The 18,990-nt window shown below is 36.9% G+C and overlaps 1 protein-coding gene across 1 annotated transcript in view; it reads left to right on the plus strand.

Moving 5' to 3' along the window:
* Window positions 1-18,990, plus strand: part of Msp300 (Muscle-specific protein 300 kDa) — a 150,420-nt gene that overhangs the window by 59,965 nt on the left and 71,465 nt on the right. The window contains exons 2-6 of the mRNA XM_076424470.1: window positions 10,549-10,610; window positions 14,286-14,381; window positions 14,453-14,536; window positions 18,349-18,441; window positions 18,921-18,944. Coding sequence (XP_076280585.1) covers window positions 10,549-10,610; window positions 14,286-14,381; window positions 14,453-14,536; window positions 18,349-18,441; window positions 18,921-18,944 — 359 coding nt within the window. The remainder of the gene's footprint in view (window positions 1-10,548; window positions 10,611-14,285; window positions 14,382-14,452; window positions 14,537-18,348; window positions 18,442-18,920; window positions 18,945-18,990) is intronic.

Raw genomic sequence — 18,990 nt, forward strand, 5'->3', positions numbered from 1 at the left:
AGTAAAATACGTCAATCCAATCATAAAGATACACGAGATATCTCGTCCATAGCATCGTACGTACGACAGCATGATGGCAAGATATCTCGCCCATAGCATCGTTTCTTCGACATCGTGGAAGAGAGATATATCGTCCATTGAGTGAAAGGGTTTTCAATTATTGTAGACAGAGGAGAAATAGTTGATGGCACCGTCAAGGCTGTGAGAGATCAAAAACAGCACATCTAATCCAGTCAACGAAAAGTTGTAGAGGGAAATGGGAAATTGAAGAAACACAATTTTTAACTTTGGGTCTTTGTTTGGACTAGTTAGGAGGTAAACATATTAAAAGTCCCCACTCCTAGGAGGTGAGCGGGGTGCAGGCGGGCACGTAGAAGGCCCCCTTTTTCGGTTTTCCGCTTATATCTCGGCAATTATGCGTCCTAGCGATAAGACCATTCATATACAAAATTGAAGGTGACAAAATGTGCCACAAGAATGATTCGATACAGTTTTTCGCTATCTCGCATAGTTTCCGAGATATCCGCGCTCAAAGTTCACTAAGACTGGACTAATCGTTTATTCGCTGTTTCATAAATTGTTTATTAAGGGAGTTGACTCCTATTTCCAGGATTGCAAGGGTGCGGGATTCGCGTTCTCATTTCTCGATAATACAAAAATGGGGTTTTTCAGTAGTCAAAAACACGAGATGAAAGATCGATCTAGGGCTCTGTCGCCCTCAAAAGATCTATTTTTTCGTTTACGAGGCGTAATTTGCATTGTTCGGAAGCATACAAGTGCGCATGTAGCTATTTTCGTAGCTGCATGCTGCCTAATAATGCAAATTACGCCTCAAAAACGAAAAAATAGGACTTTTGAGAGTGATAGCGCTCTAGATCGATCTCTTATCTAGCGTTTTTGACTACTGAAAAACCCCATTTTTGTATTATCGAGAAATGAGAACGCGAATCCCACACTCTTGCAATCCTGGAAACGAAACTGCTGGCGTTGAAAATACTGTCTAAAGTGTCCCGTATTTAATATTATATGTGCAAGATGATGTGCGATAGGAGTGAACATATTTATTTTAATATAAAATGAGGCATTTGGGTTTAGTTACTATGACAATTTAAATAGAACGAAGAGAGATGCGCAAAATTTACAAACCAAAAATTTGCTTTGCTACAACTTCGTTCTCTTTCCACCAAAGTTTTTTCGCCGCCAATTCGCCTAACTTCCAGTCAAAAAGAAGGGCATTCACCTACCTGCGGCTCGTAATTTATACACCCGAGCAGCCCGAAAAGAGAGAGCGCATTTCCACCAGCAATTACATCGCTTCTCACGATAAAAAAAAATTAAACCGACTTCGAAAAAACGCACTAAAAAGTATAAAATAATTTCCATTTAATATATGTGAATACACACGAACTTAAATACAATACAATCTTTTCGGAGGCGGCGTAAATATATTATTTAAATATAAATATATTAGTATTTAGAACAATTTAAGGATTTTCGTAATTTCCAGTGTCGAAAATTTTCAATTTTGCGCCGCCTTCGAAAAGATTGTATTGTGTTTAAGTTCGTGTGTATTCACATATATTAAATGGAAATTATTTTATACTTTTTAGTGCGTTTTTTCGAAGTCGGTTTAATTTTTTTTTAAAAAGTTTTTTTTATTTCACACTTTTTTTATCTCTGTCAGCCGTCACATTCCAAATCGTAATTTATAAATATCTGTAACGTCGCGTCGTTACTGTTCCTAATGTCTAACATTCAGCGGAGTTCACGACGGTATCACCACCCTACATTTTCGCAAATAAAATCGTAATTAATAAAGAAATGCAAAATTTTTTTGCACGGGGGACCATCCCGGGAACATACTCTACAAGATGCAAAAAGTTTCGTTCCGATTGGTCCATCCATCTCGGCGTAATCGGTGAACATACATAGAAAAAAAAGCGAAAAAAAGAGGCACATACAGATCGAATTGAGTAACCTCCTCCTTTTTCGAAGTCGGTCAAAAAGGCACCACGGTTTGCAAAGTATATCGTCCCGAACTCCTCTGCAAAGTGGATTATAAATTACGATTTTTATAGCCCGCGAGAAAGAGGAGAAAGAGGAAGAAAGAAAGATAGAGATAAATTTTATGAGATGTTGGTAACGATCGCGATGGGCCGGCCAAGATAAAAGCGAAAGGAAAAAATGACGGGTCCGTCGCGTCGCGACAATTAAAAGTTGCGCGCCTGGCTGCATACGAAACGCGCAGAATATTCTACTCGCGCGCGCGCGTTACTTAAATGCACGGCGCATTGTCGCGGATGGTGTTAGACTGTTAGACGCGCGACACCTTCGGCTGAAGTCTCCATTTTCGCCGACGCTGTGAGGAAACCGAGACTGCAGTATGTCTTCTCGACACACAATAGTCAGAAATTTATGCTGATTGCTCGGCCCCCCGTTTTCGTGCCTTAACAGACACCGACTTATGAATCTATGAATTTTTCCTTTGACGTAAAATTTATTTTTGTCTGACCTCCGCGATTCCATCGACTGGGAACTAAGTGGAGAAGGTGTTCTTTGTCAAAAGAAATTCTTCTTTATGGTTTATTCATGCGCAATTCCTTTCTTTTTATTGTTGGTTGTTTAAATTTTGACGGCAGTCTCCATTCAGTTTTGCAGTTTTTCTTGTGGTCGATTTAATGGCTTCTCTTGTATTATAAGTTAGCTTTATTTATTTCCATACTTCTATAAACGTTTCTTTTTATTATGTTGTTCTACAATTTCGTTTGATACTATGTATCACAAAAGTTCTAAATTAACAATATTTTTAATAGAGATATTCACGCACGATAGGCTCCAATGAAACCTTACAATTTTCACCTAAAACTTTTTTGCAGAATAAAAATTATTTCATTCTTCTTTTTATAATTTTATTAGGTTGGTGCACATGAAATGTCGGATTTTTATTTCATGTGAATATTTGTCTCGCTGCTAATCGTTATGCTATTGTTTTTGACATAACCTTTTCTATAGTCTTATTGTCTGTTACCAGAGTTATATTTTGGCGAGTAAGTTTTCTTCCAAATTGTGAATTTTCGAGATTAGTATAATTTGCAACAACTACTCGTAATATCAATGAAGCTTTTGGGGAGAACACTGTGAACGACAGGAAAGTGCAGCGTTGGTTCGCAAAGTTTCGTTCTGGAGATTTTCCCCTAAATAACGGTGTTTTGAAAAGATTACTGGAAACAAATTCAAGTGTAACAGCAAGGCAACTTGCTGTCAGAATGGAGACTAGTCATACAACAATATTGCGGCACCTTACAGAAATTGGTAATAATATTCATTTCAAAATTCGACATTTCATATGCACCAACCTAATAGTATCCTAATGCATTGACGTTCTGAAATTTCTCGAATGAGACATCGAAATTTCAAGCTGTCTGTTTGAAGACAGTAGAAATCTGTACGATGAATTTTCCTTTGAGTTCAGTCTGTTTTTGCCTGTCTTCAATGGTCCTATACTCACTTCGGTGAACACGAATGAATGCTGGAAGCGTTCAATTCTCGTTGGTCGTGACTAAACAGTGGATCTTTATCCATTTTTATGCACAGATGGAGGAGGACAGCAAATAGTCCATTCCGAAAATTAACCCGGCTATGCTTAAAAAAAAGATCAACAAATCATAGTTCAGCAATACTGATATTCATTCCTTCCAAATACAGAGACTCAAATTAATATTCGGACGCTCTAGAAAAGACGATAACTTTTTTAATATTGTATCATACGATATGAACTTTTTGGGTAGATAGAGCAATTAGTTTACTACAAGATGTGAAAAGAAATTTTTTCAAAAATAGCAACTGATCGGAATTGTAGAAAAAATACTAAAAGTTGCGTTTTACAACTTCTTTATATGGGCCTATATTGAAAATTTAACAAATGAAGGATTTTAACGATTTAATAACAGAACGTATGTCAATTCACGATCGTGGACAAAGCACAACTGATTACAAAACATTGTACACTCGGTCTCACGCACATTCACATGCATTCACACATCCTCGCACACGTTCACACTCAGAGGTGCTGCAATCAAACGAGTACCGATCCCGGGATCCGATTCTCGGCGCACATCACACAGGACCATTTCTCAATATCCATATTCCTACACTAATACGTTTTATAGATCTTGAGTCAATCAAACATATTCTGAAAATTTCGTCAAAATCGGTCGGCGTTGCAATGAGCTACAAACATTTAAAGATGGTAAAAATTGCAGATTTTCACGATTTTCGGTCTATATCTAAGAACTCTTACATCTCTCAATGACTGTCGTCTTTTCCTGCATCACCCGATTTTGATTAAACTTTCACAGTGCATATACACTCTGGGACAAAAAGATAGCACATCATCTATTTTTCCTCATTTGATACATTAAACTGAAGAAAATAAATATTTTAATATGTCAACATATTCTGACATGCCTGTACGTACAATGTACTGAATATCATCCACCATATTTACTTCAATAGAATTTTCGAAATGAAAACGTAAATATTGAGGCACACAAGCGGGGCAAAATGATAGCACAATTAGCATTTTTACATTTGTTAGTTGTGCAGAAGTTATTGAAGAGCAAACATTCATTGCAAAACGTAATTGATAAAGTGGGTACTAGCTACTTTCGTGCTTATTTCATAAAACAACATACTAAAGATATCAAAAATTGTAAGTAGATGCCGAAAAGTTATTATGAGCTAGTTAAAAAATCCTGAAAATTACGGGAAAAAGAACAGTTCTGGTCGTCCACAAAGTTTAACTGCCCGTGAAAAATATGCAACATTGAGAACACCATCAAATTCGAGGATGACTGCGAGGCAAATCGCTGAAAATGTTGGCGTAAACACTAACGGAAAGAATGTACGTTGTGTTTTACAAAAATGCAAGCAGTTAGCGTGAAGAGAATTGCAGAAAAAAACCTTGGTTAAAGAAGGAGCATAAAGCGTTCTTCTTACAATTTGCCGAAAACTATATAAATATGAGGACAAAGTGGCGAAGAGTCATACTTACTGACGAAAAATGATTTAGGCAATTTGGATGGTCCAGACGACGTAGGCTATTAATATCATAATTTGTATGAAGAACAGCAATTTTTAAGCGATCGCCAAATGGAAGGCAGCTGTGTGATAATTTTGGCCGATATTGGATATTGGAGTAAAACAGAAATCAAAATATAAGGACGAATGAATAGTGAACGGTATATTTAAATAATAAATGAACAATTAAACACTTATGCTGTAGGAATTGCTGCAAATGAACACATTTTACAACAAGATAATGTTGCAGTTCACGCGGCGAAAGCGGTCAAGAAATACTTTTCTTCGAAAATTATTCGTGTTTTGGAGTGGTCAGCAAGATCTCCAACTTCAACATTATCGAAAATTGTTGGGCACATCTTGCCAGAGCTGTGTACCAAACTGGCAGACAATTCCAAAATATTAACGATTTAAAGTAGAGCATTTTGGACGAATGCGAGAATATTAGCCAAAACAGTATTAAAAAATTGTATTAATATTTACCAAACCGAATGATTAAAGTCGTTAGCTGTAAAGGAGGTCCTACAAAATATTGAGCATTGATTTGTATCGACTAATTCTGTTATATTTCATGTTTTTCGTAAAGTGTGCTATCATTTTGTACCTCTATATTTCGTTAATAATTCTACTTGATTCAATAAAAATAGATAAGTTAATGAAGCTTCGTTTCATTTCATTAGAGAAAATAAAAAAATATTGGAAAACTTATGATATTTGGAATATCGTTGATAATATTTATCGAAAGCGCAAAGAACATTAACTGAATGTTTATTCCTGTCCAATATGTACATTAGGGTGGAACTGAGAAAAAAATTTGTGCTAAGTTTGAGATTGATCGGATAAAAGGATGACGTGGCGCACTTAAATTGAAAATTTTGGAAATTGTGAAATTCACCTTAACTATGGAACATGGCACATCGTTGGATTTGCCTTTTTTCTGAAATGACCTTGAAATTTCGAAAATGATGTCCAAAAAATTGTTTTATTTTGTCATTGAACAGTGCAAATTTCTCGTCTGACATTTTTTCGTATAATCAACAGAGATATTTAAATACCTACATTATCACATTACCTACCGGTGATTATTCCATAATTGTTGATTGTCTATGGTTTATAGCTGACGATTTTTTAAAAGAATCCTTCAATAGCAACAGCAATTTTAGTCGTAAACGAACAACTCACCCTCAATAACAAAATCCAATCATATCCTTCGGGATCATTGTATAAAATAAGGTTTTTAAGCTACCATTTCGTGCAGTACAATTATTATTGAAAAGTCTATTAATAGGCTACCGGTAGGTAAAGTGTTAAAATGTAGCATATTTTGACTGATGGTAGGACATACGTATTTGTTCATTTCCGAAAATATGTTATAAAATAAATGAGACTCGTAAGAATTTTCCTATATTTAAATTTCTCGAGAAATGAGAAATAACCAATTATAAAATTTCTCGAGAAGGAACACTAGTAAAATTCTTTCGGTTGCTGTGGGAGCCACTTTTGCACCTGAATCTTGACTTCTTCGTTGGAGCCGAATTTTTTGCCACGTAGAGCCTCCTTAAGGAGACCAAACATGTGAAAATCTGAAGAAGCAAGATTTCAACAGTGGTTCGTCTGTTTTCTCGGATTATCTCGTCAATGGAGGAATGGAGGATTCAAGGGAGGAAGTTGAAACTTCGCGGCCATTTTTACCCCTTTCTACCCACTTGTAAATGTTCGAACGGTTTAAACACTTATTCCCGTACACTTTTAACATCCTTGCATGGATCTCACTACCATTAACACCTTCTGCGACTAATAATCTAATCACAGCACGTTGTTCTTCCGTGGTGCAATTCTCAATCGGACTTGATATTTTGAACTGACTGAATTATAGGTTAGGTGTACAAAATCTTGTCAAACAGCTGATCAGAAGCCGTTACAAGAATGCCAACTTGAAATATAAAAAGTTTCGTATTAGTTCGTGAAACCGTTTAGGAGCTACATCAATTTGTCTCGTTACCTATTGAATGGCCCTCGTACAATATTAAAAGAGTTATCGTCTTTTTTAGAGGGTCTGAATATTTTTCCGAGTCACTGTATGTTTTTATCTCCATTTTATACACTAAACTTGTAAGAAAATCACTTCTTTAACACAAGTTTTTCGACTTTTCTCTTGGTCACGAGAATAGGTTACTTTCAAGTATTTATTTGTGTACTAAATAGCACTGTTCATGGCAAAATATTATTATAGATTACTCACAGATATCCAGGTACATGAGAAAAAAATTTTAGTCGTTTTGGACAGACTAAAAATTGCGGCTTTTGGCCGGCTAAACTGGCCCAGTTTACCACTGGGCGGTAATAAAATAAATACCCCGCTGTGCGGTGATAGAAACGGTTTTGTGAAATTTGCATTGCGAGAAACAGGTTTCCAGGCGCTCGTCGGTGATGTATTAATACGTCCGGCCAGCGGCGAATGAATTTTTCATTGGTCGACGCTTTCGACGCGTCTGAATTAATACTTTCGCCGGGCAGTTTGCAAATTCGAAGGCCTGGCGCTACGAAACCGAAACATCGCGTCGTTTCCAACACGAGCGGCTCGAGAGACCGTGCAATATAACGATCGCAACACTACGCAATTGACGGTGACGTAATGTAAGTCAAGACTGAATCGTTTACTCGGCCGCTACACGCATTATCGTACACCGTTCTTTTTTTGTTTCGCTATCAACCGAGCTGGGAACCGTGTCAGGATTATTCTTATACCCTGACGGATTCATTCAAAATTATTCTGAGCGATTTCATCTAGACACACGTCCCTCCTTTACAGATTTTTATCTCATACTAAGATTTTTCTATTAAACGGTTGTAACAAAATTTTCTTTCAGTCTTACAAGTGGATTTCATTTTCGCAAAAATCGCGTGGGTTTTCAATCCATCGAATTACAATATTTTCGTAATAAATCGGTGAATTTATTCACAGCTTGTATAACTGTTTTGCAAATTCCTCTCCTCTCGAGAATAGCCGGCGGAATTAACTATTTGCAAATCCAGCCGCCTACGGAGGTAAACGTTAATGATATTCACGGAGACGAACAATAAATACGTATATGCAAAACATTTTTTACAGTTTTGTAAAGGTGACATAATTTGGTTATGTAAAGACACAAAATTGGTCATATGTCTCCGGTGACATTGCTAAACTTCGTGAAGACTATTCGACAATGTAGCCTTGGAGTTCGGAACGTTTTCAAGATTAATAGCGGTGGCCACATGCCGGATTTCGTGTCCTTGAAACGGAGGAAATAGGCCTAAACCAGGCGTTGCCGTTCCTCTTTGTAGAATCGTGAAGATGAATCTCCTCTGGAACCCGTTGTAATCATTTCTAACAGTATTTGTACTGAAAGATTATATAAAAGTGTCCTAAATTTGGCACAGTAAATAAAAATATTTTAAAAACTGACTACACTCCTCAAAAGAATTAAGGGATCACTTGTGCGAACCCGAAAAATTGCTCCCACTTTACGTGATCATAACTCCATCAAAAATTGTCGCATCGATATCGTTACAGAATGGAAACAATGGTTTGAAAGCCTGAAACCTCTAGTTTCAGATGCTCTGTTTCAAATTGTTGCTATGTTGGTTTCTTACAAAGTTATAGCGAGATGAAGACAACATTGACGGTTATCAAAAATTTGGTGCAACTTTGGAACATCCCACGGGGAGCAACAAATTTTTGTTGATAAATCGCGTTAATGTCATTTGGAAGGGCTATCTTTCCTGTGTAAATTGTGTGGTTGTTGAATCTTGTGCGATTTTTTTTATTCGAGTTATTCATCATTGAAGTAAATATGGGCTTTTTAACTTTAACTGGCTCCAGAAAGCGAAAAAATTTTCGTAGAATCTTGTGCAAAAAAGCAATAGAAAGAAAGCGTTTCTTTCTCTTCAAGGCACTCCTTTTGTTTTTTCAAATTCATTAACATTTCGATATGGCAGGTGTTTCTGAAAATATGCTTAAAAAATGCACAATTTCCATTTTTCCTTTAACTCGCTATATCTCGGCAAGAAATGATCGTAATACCTTGATCCGAACGTCACATCGAAGCAGAGATTCTGCCGATTCGACTGAGTACCCCACGAACTCGCTGCGATAATTTTTTACCTATGGCAGCTGTGTTTGAAGTTAGTGCTTCGCAGAAATTAGTGCGCCAGTACACCGGCTGCCTGACATCTCCGAATACACAGTGGAAAATTTGGACCAAACTCGATACAAAATCAAAGAACTTTCGATGAAAATGAGGTAGAGCGATGAAATTTTTTAAAATTAAAGCTGAAACTTTGCAGAATATGGGAAAAATAGGGAGATTGTGGTACGAACGTTTTTTAACCTTGAAAGAATTCGTTAAACATGTTGAATTTCAAGAAAATGTGGTTCCTCCAGTACCACGCGCGGAAAAAATTTTTTTTAACATGCTATATATCATTTCCCGTAGATTTTTTTCACGCTAATTTCAAATCTAGTCTCGAAATTTGTCTACGACCTCAGGATTTTGCAAGAAATCGATTTTGCGAAATCCTGAGGTCGTAGAATGGAAAAAATGGAAATTGTGCATTTTTTAAGCATATTTTCACAAACACCTGATATATCAAAATGTTAATGAAATTGAAAAAACAAAAGAAGTGCCTTGAAGAGAATGAAACGCTTTTTCTGTAGCTTTTTTGCACAAGATTCTACGATAATTTTTTCGCTTTCTGAACCCAGTTAAAGTTAAAACGCCCATATTTACTTCAATGTTGAATAACTCGAATAAAAAAAATCGCACAATATTCAACAACCACACAATTTACACAGGAAAGGTAGCCCTTCGAAATGATATTAACGCGATTTATCAACAAAAATTTGTTGCTCCCCGTGTGATGTTCCAAAGTTGCACAAAATTTTTGTTAACCGTCAATATTGTCTTAATCTCGCAACAATTTGAAACAGAGCATCTGAAACTAGAGGTTTCAGGCTTTCAAACCATTGTTTCAATTGTTTAACGATATCGATACGACAATTTTTGACGGAGTTATGGTCACATAAAGTGGGACCAATTTTTCGGGTTCGCACAAGTGATCCGTTAATTCTTTTGAGAAGTGTATTAGTAACGAGAAATATATAAATACCATAGTTTTCTTCTTTAAATTATAACAGAAATCTAACAATGTCGGAAATAAAAAGTATGTACCAGGTCATAATCTGCATAAAAAGCCACATCGAAAATGTAGAATGAAGTTTTTCGGTCATGCGCGCCTGGTCATGGCTGACCGTTTCCACTAGCGCGCGTTCGATAAACTTCAATCTCAATTACATCGGAAACAAAGCCTCGCAAACAAAATCTTTATTCTACATTTTCGGCTTATTTTTCCACGCAGAATTGCCCTATATTTTGATACAAATTCTTCTCCGAAGAACGTTTCTAAATAAATCGTTTTTTCTCATTCCAGATGAACAAGAACGTGTTCAGAAAAAGACCTTTGTCAACTGGATCAACTCATATCTCTCGAAGGTGAGTGAGATCCTAAATTTCGGTAAGAAAAATCTTCATTCGCGAGGTCGGTAACCCAGGATCGATCGAATAGATGAAACAGTGCTCGTGACTGTTCTCGTCGTCCGTCGTTCGTTAGGGAACTGGTCGCCGATGGTACGTCAACAAATATTTTCCCGTCTACACAACACTGTCGTCGTTTTTTCTACGGCAACTGCTACGTAATAAAGGATCGGCGAAATTACTTCTCATCACGAATATCAGAAGTTCGTTGGGATAACTCGTGCCTGGCTCGCGAGTCTCGATACTGCTCCCCTACTTCCGCACTTCCGGATACTTCGAAACTTGAATTAGAAATCCCACTCCACTTCCTTGCGACATGCATGACCCAGAACCGGCACGACATTGCGTTCTACCTTGTCCCGTCGACAGCGGCTTGAACAGTAGCTCGTTCGAGAACATTTTCTGGGGCCCAGGCACCCGGAAATTCGGATCTCGAACTCTCGTGGGCCGAAACTTCATTGTTCGACGTGTGAAGTCCAAAATTTTTATTTGGCATAAATATCCCAGGACCGATTTTATTATTTGTAGGTAGCTCTAAACATTTGCACACCTCCAAAAATTCCTACTTTATTATATCGTTTAATATTGTTATTTGATATTGTTCAGTGCTACCGATACATTTGGTTGATTAAATTGATATGCAGGTTACTGATTGATACTGTTACAAGGTCCTAAATTAACCATTTTATAATAAGCAGGTCCTAAGCTCAACTTAAAAATGGTTTATAAAAATCGCTAGGAACAATATTGAAATTAAAGAATATATCGTATATCGAAGTACAGTGGTCGAAATTTCTATAGTTCCACTATATAAAAAACTTTTTATAAACCACGCTTATATTAAACTGCGCTAAGAAGGAGAAAATAATATTTTTAGACATTAGCGACAATAAATAAAAGCGTGGAGCGCTAAACTATTATATATTGACGCAATCTTCGTGGGCGCTCCACGCTTTTATTTATTGTCGCTAATGTCTAAAAAAATTATTTTCTCCTTCTTAGCGCAGTTTAATATAAGCGTGGTTTATAAAAAGTTTTTTTATATATTTTTTTTTTTCCTACTTTTTAGTCTTTACATATCTTGTATTCGATTTTAATTACCACTTCACCTGTAAATTCAACCATCTTTTGTAAAAGGAAAAATATTGTGTTATGGCTGCTGCAAATCGAAGTTTCCATTCTGTAGGATCAATAGTTCAGGAGCTATTGCAGTGTTTTTGACAGGTAAGGGCGCCGCCATATTGGTTCGTAGTGACGACCGCGAGCCACTTAACGAGCATAATCGCCGGTCCTTGTCGCCCTCCACCCCGACCTAATCATAATCAACTCATTGTCAGTAAGTAAACTGAGCTCCTTCGATGCGAAGTGGGCCAGTGGAGTGGGGATGAGTCGGAGTGGGAACACGTAGTGGAGTAGGTAAGCGCTTGCGCGCGGAGTGGGGATCGCTGGCCGCGATGACGTACTACCGAGCGTTGCGCGGGGAGGTGTAATGGTTAAATTTTTAATAGTTTATATCTCCTAAACGCATAGTTTTTTTTTAAATTTGTTTTTTAATATTGCATTGTCACCCAGTTCTGAGCTATGTTTAAAGTTTCAAGTCTCTAGCTCATCGGGAAGTGGTTTAAAATTCGATTACAAGATTTGACGCATACAACGACAACAACGACAACATCGACAACGACAACGATAACGACAACTACAACTCGGCAAGCTAATATAAGCGTGGTAAAAAAATACCTCATCCCATTAAAAAAAATATCGATGACCTTGAAATCTCATAAAAAATGACCTCGAAAATTTTTTCCCCTACACCGTTACATGTGGCCCTTCAAACAGCGTAACTTTGTCCTAAGACGTTTTTTTGTACAACGAAAAGTAACGGAGATATTTAAGTGTTCTGTTTCTTCGGACTCACCCTGTAGATGTATCGACGCGACGTTACAAACCTTAATTAGAAGTATAACTCACCGAGGTTTCCAAGTTATTTTGAAAAATGGTAGGAATATACAATATTAACATACAAGTATTAAATAAAATGTGTAGGTTTTCTAACATAAATAAAGTATTATATTGAGCGGAACTATAGAAATTTCGCACAACCCTCCATCAAAAATACATACTTTTTAACTTTATCACTTGAATTAGAAGACATTTTATTTTAAAACTATTCAGATGTCTTTGTAATCATCTTAATATAACATAAATACTTAGAGCCTATTTATTTTTTTATAAATCAACCAAAATTGCCAACAATTAAGTATGAAACTATGGAAATTTCGACCACTGTATACCGAAGCACGATTCAACGTTCAAAGAATATATTCCACGGCACTGTCTCAAACGACGTTTATTCACTCGGAGAATCTTTGTAAGCGATCCTCCAGATTGCTTACGTTAAACCATGCGCGAGGCTTCTCGAATTCGATGGTTCACGGATCGACGCGATTTTAAAAATTGCATCGGAATAAACTTCCTCGATGATCTGCCGGTGTAACCCGATGCTAACCTGTCGCGATGACTTCATCTTGCACAGCACGGTCGAAAATAGATCTTGATCTGTCTTCTGCAGAAGAAAAAGAAAAATCAATCTCGCTGCGCAATCGTTGCGAATATTTATGCAATACTCATCTTTCGTATCTCGTTTTACAAACATGCAAGGAAAAGAGGTTAAATGAATATGGACTTTTTGATCTAATAATTTTAACAAGTCGACAAGGATATGTGTAAATGTAGATTATGAATTTAATTTCTAAATGTAGTTAATGAACTTAGATCATCAATTTAATTTCTAAATGTAGCTAATGAATTTAGATCATCAATTTAATTTCTTAATGTAGCTAATGAATTTTTAGATCATCAATTTAATTAATAAGTTTAGTTCAGAAATTTTCTGCATAAGTCTAGAAATAAATGAATGGGTTACTAGAAGAGCCTTAAGGATGTACTGGAGGTACAATGGAAGACAAAAGTACAAGAAATTCGACATCCATCAATATATTGGCAATGAAAGCCATTCATGAGTATATTTTGCATTAAATTTTTGCGCGAATACTGTACCCTCTGTAGCTATATTCAGTGGTCTACACTTGTCGCGTTTCCATGCTTGTGAGAGACAACACCATAAATTTGACGTTTTGTCACAGTTTATAATTTTTTTGCTCTGTAACTGTTTAGTGAATCCTAATAAATTTTGAACATAATTAATTACATAATTTTTACTACCTATAAAAAAAACTGGAGTTTCTAGTTGCGTTTTTTCAAGGTTTAAATAGGGTTTGAAATTGAATTTTATGAATTCTCCATAAGAAGTGTTAAAATGTGTAAACTTTAAGTTGCTATAATTCTTAAACGGTGCAGTGAATCGAACCCAAATTTTGGTAGTTGCATTAATTTAGTAAGAATTATATCTTGTCAAATTTTCAAAAATTTTGTTGCGCTTTTATATACCTCCAGAACATCCTTAAGCGCTTTTGCAAAAGGTTCGTCATCTATATTTACGAGTTAGACAATTTCACGTCGAATTCTTTCGAATTTAACGGCAGCGTATGAACGCACGAATACCTGTTCCTAGAATTGTTTCTAAGGATCAGGTTCTTGAATAGTTGGTGTGTCCATAACGACATTTATTTTCAGCGAATGCCACCGTTCCGCGTGGAGGACTTGATCGAGGATCTTAAAGATGGCACACGCCTACTCGCGTTGCTCGAGGTGCTATCGGGCGAGAAGCTGGTGAGTTCGTGTGTGCAGCAGCTGCGAATCAGCTCTCTCACACACTGGTGAAATACGTTTTCTGTTCGCAGCCGGTCGAACGGGGTCGTAATTTGAAGAGACCGCACTTCCTCAGCAACGCTAACACCGCGCTGCAGTTCCTGCAGAGCAAGAAGGTGAGCACCATATGGTCCATGACGATTGCCAATTACATCTAGCTCAGTTTCGCGGAAAAGAAATTGCAAGTTTCGATCACCAGGAGTAAGGGATTCTGGGGCAATGAATAATTACGCTAGATAAAACCAATTTTGCGTTTCGATAGCTAATCGATCTTCATAGACTTTGATCAGTCGAACGTGAACTTTAAAGTCGTTCAGTTCCTATAAGCCTCGGTTTGTTAATGTTTCCCCGTATTTGAAAAATGTCTGAAAACTATGAACGCTACACGTACAGGGTGTTCATTTGAAAACTTTCCAGCCGAATAACTCGAAAAGTATGAAAGATATTAAAAAAGTATAAAACACATGTCCAAGAATTTCGAGCGGGAAAGAGGGGGGGGGCAGTATCTGTTTTTTATTTGGGTGACGTTTTCAAGATCATTTGAAGGTCAACTTTGTTTTTTCAAATGGAAGCCTATATTTTTTATTATGGGATCTTATTGTGCGTAAAAAGACCAGAAATTTTCGTAGGATACTTTTTTTTATCCGCGCGCTAGTTCCGGAGATATTTAAAGAGAAGTAGAGCCGATGCATATTATCGTGTAATATTCTTTGACGCAAATCGTTGATGTTTTCCAGTTGTGCTAGCACGTACCGTTTGAAAACAAAATTGTCCTCTATTGATCTCTTGTTTATGTTCTCTGTCTTTCGATGTAAGATTGTACTATTTAGTCAAGTGTGAATAATCGTAATAAGAGATACTATATCGTAGTACAATTAATTGTATATAAAATGGTGTATTTTTTAGAAGAACGAGTAGAAATAACTTTTATTTATGGAGCTGATGAGTGTGCTCGTCGAACTGCTGCTACGTTAAATGAAAGACATCCTGATACCACGTATTTCTCATACGTACGAGTTACAATTAGTTGCAAAGTTTAAGGAAACAGGATCGGTGACAAATTTAATAAGAAACCAGCCAAAATTCATAAAAAAAAGCTGATCAAATCGAAATTATAGGACAGTTTATTGTGAATCCTACTAGTTCAATTCGACAAGTTTCAATGGTAAATGGTGTATCAGTGGGATCTGTGCACAAATTACTTAAACATAACAAGTTTCATGCTTATAAAATGCAGTGGCATCAAAAGTTATTGGAAGGTGACTTTGACAGACGGATTGAGTTTTGTGAAGAATTAACAAATATGATCAACGTCACTCCTAATCTAATTAAAAATATTTGTTTTAGTGATGAATGCACCTTTTTCTCAAGTGACGCTGTAAATTCTCATAACTGTCATTGGAGTGACGAAATTCCACATCTTATTAGAGAAAGTAATACTCAATGGCCGGAAAAAATAAATGTTTGGGCAGGCATTTTAGGAAATGCTATTATAGGTCGTATGTTTTTCCAAGAGAATTTGAATGGCAATCTGTATTTAAATTTACTGGACGACATCATTGATCCACTTATAGGAGAAAGTCTTGAAAACGAAAGAGATGAAAACGGCAATTTTTTGTTAAATGAAGAACTTTTGTACTTCCAACATGATGATGCTCCCCCGCATTGCGCGTTACCAGTTCGCCAGTGGTTAAACAATCGATTCCCACTAAGATGGATCGGTAGAAGAGGTGTTACTGAGTGGCCACCAAGATCGCCAGATCTAACTCCAGTCGACTTCTTTTTGTGGGGACACTTAAAGTCTGTTGTTTATAAAACAACCAGAAAGCATCAACGATTTGCATCGCAGAATTGTACAGGAATGTAGAGCTATTCAAACAGATACCTTCAAAAATGTTCGTTCAGAATTTGAGAATCGTCTGTATTATTGTTTAGAAAACAACGGTGAACATTTTGAAAATTTCTTATAGTTATACAGAAATTACAAACTTTCTCACAGTATAAGTATGACTCGCTCTACTTCTCTAAAAAATAGTATTCTACGAAAATTGCTGGTCTTTTTACGTACAATAAGATCCCATAATAAAAAACATAGGTTTCCATTTGAAAAAACAAAGTTGACCTTCAAATGACCTTGAAAACGCCACCCAAATAAAAAACTGACACTGCCCCCCTCTTTCCCCCTCGAAATCCTTGGACACGTGTTTTATACTTTTTTAATATCTTTCATACTTTTCGAGATATTCGGCTGGAAAGTTTTCAAATGAACACGCTGTATATTAAAAACAATATTTTTCTTCGTGTATTATACTCAATTGAATTTCAAAGTCGTTCTGTTCCTATCAGTCTCAGTTTGTTCATATTCCCCTTTAACTTGGAAAATGTCTGACCGCTACGAACATTAAAATCACAGCATTTAATTAAATTACAGGGTAAAACTTACGTTTAGGGGAGGCAGCTCCGATGACCATGACCTTGACATATGTTGTCGAGGACAACATTCTCAACAACTTTTGTCATTACAACTACCCGGTTTTCGGTCTTAGTTTTCGAGATACTTGCGAAAAACTATTGCTAATACTGTATTGAACTTTACGTATTTTTCCACGCTCCGTGGCAACGTAAGGCTGCCACAGTTTCGAATGAGCTACACCTTAGATAAATAAACATCTGGCGAATGAAAATTATAAACATAAAAGAGGACTAATTTTGTTGATGCTCAAACTGTAGCTCATACAGAAAATATTGAAAGATTGTGGACAGATCTGACAATGAGAGCCAGCATTCCTCCCTGTGGCATACATGACTATCATTATATGTACTAATTATATTGCCGAATTTTTATTTAAAAGAACGTACAATTTGATAAACGCACTGATGCTTTTTTTCGAAATAATGAATTCGATTTATCGATTAGACCATTTAAATGCTGAATAAAATTCTCATTTTGAGATAGATAGTTTTCGAAATATTCACAATTTCGTCTGCGCGGTCGGGCCGGACGTCGGGCCGCCCTCTCCGCCTCCCCGCCACCTAACCCTAACTAATTCTGATTGCATGATTTTTCCATTACTAGTTCAAATTCTGTATGAAGGCTATATAGAATGCAAAAATCATGCCATCAGAATTAGTTAGGGTTAGGTGGTGGGGGGCGGAGAGGGCCGGTCGTCAGGCCTGCCCGACCACGCATGCGAAAATCCAGAAGTAGTCTTTCAAAATTAAAGGCTCACCCTACATAGAGTGACACTCTGTTCTGATCCCCACAATGTGTTTACGAACAGAAAATAAACAGATGCCGCCCCGGAACAGGCTTACGTTGCCACGGAGCATGCAAGAATACGTAAAATTCAATACAGTTTTTGCAATAGTTTTTCGAAAATATCTCGAAAACTAAGAGCAAGCACCGGGTAGTTGTAATGACAAAAGTTGTTCAGAATGTTGTCCTCGATAACATATGTCAAGGTCAAGGTCAAGGTCATCGGAGTTGCCTCCCCTAAACGTAAGGTTCATCAATTACAGAATAAAATTAAAAAATTACAGACTTTAATTGTGAACAAGAAGGCAAATTTTCAAGTTTAACATTTTCTTCTCGTTCAACCATAAAAGTTATGCGTCTAGTCATGACGTAAACCGATTCTGTAGACTGTTTTGTCTGTTTTAAATACACTAGTATATTTTCGTGTAGCATTATGAACGTTTTTAACATGATCAAACAATATGTAAAGCTTCAACGAGCGATTCCTTTAGCACAACTATTTTCTTGGACATTTTTCAAGTCATTTTAATCTCGGTACGAGGAACGTGACAGGAAGCTTTGTAAAAATGTCTGACGTAATTTCCATAAAATATCGACGACTCACAGATTATCAACTGACGTCTAGGTTCCATAAATGTTCCCATGATAAAGTACTATGTAATTTGTTCGCAGATTAAACTAGTGAACATAAACTCGTCGGACCTGGTCGACGGACGACCCCCCGTGGTGCTGGGCCTGATATGGACGATCATCTTGTACTTCCAGGTATACAGCCTTCCGTTCGAACTGATTACATGAAACACTCTTGCGATTAGAATGCGGTAGTTGCTTAAATCTAACGGCCGTGCCGCGTGTAACAATTACATAAACGCGTGTGTGGCGATCTACGCCGCGCTGCGACAGCGGAGATTAATTAGGCATTGACGAAGGTCGATCCTTTGTCATCGAATGCTCGACGCGTCTTTCGAAACCGATTTACAATCCTTGTTGCATAAATTTCGAAGAAATCTGCGCAATACACATCATAAAAAAGAAAAAAATGAAAAACACGATGGAGATTGTCGATCGTTTAGCGTAAAATGTTCCTTCGCCTAAATTTCAAAGAAATCTACACTCCGAGCACTATTTAATAAAAAGAAGGAAAGGAGATTTCAATTTCAATTTTCAAAGAGAACTTAGTCCTCGTTAGGATCGATCTAAATCACTTTGCATTCTGCTAACCGTGTTTATTCTACATAAACAAGCTACGATCGACGGATCGAAAGAAGGTGAGTAGCTATCAAACCGATCCAGAGAAACGAAAAACGGATTGCT

This window comes from Lasioglossum baleicum, chromosome 5 (assembly GCF_051020765.1).
Source record: "Lasioglossum baleicum chromosome 5, iyLasBale1, whole genome shotgun sequence".
Classification (NCBI taxonomy): Eukaryota; Metazoa; Arthropoda; class Insecta; order Hymenoptera; family Halictidae; genus Lasioglossum; species Lasioglossum baleicum.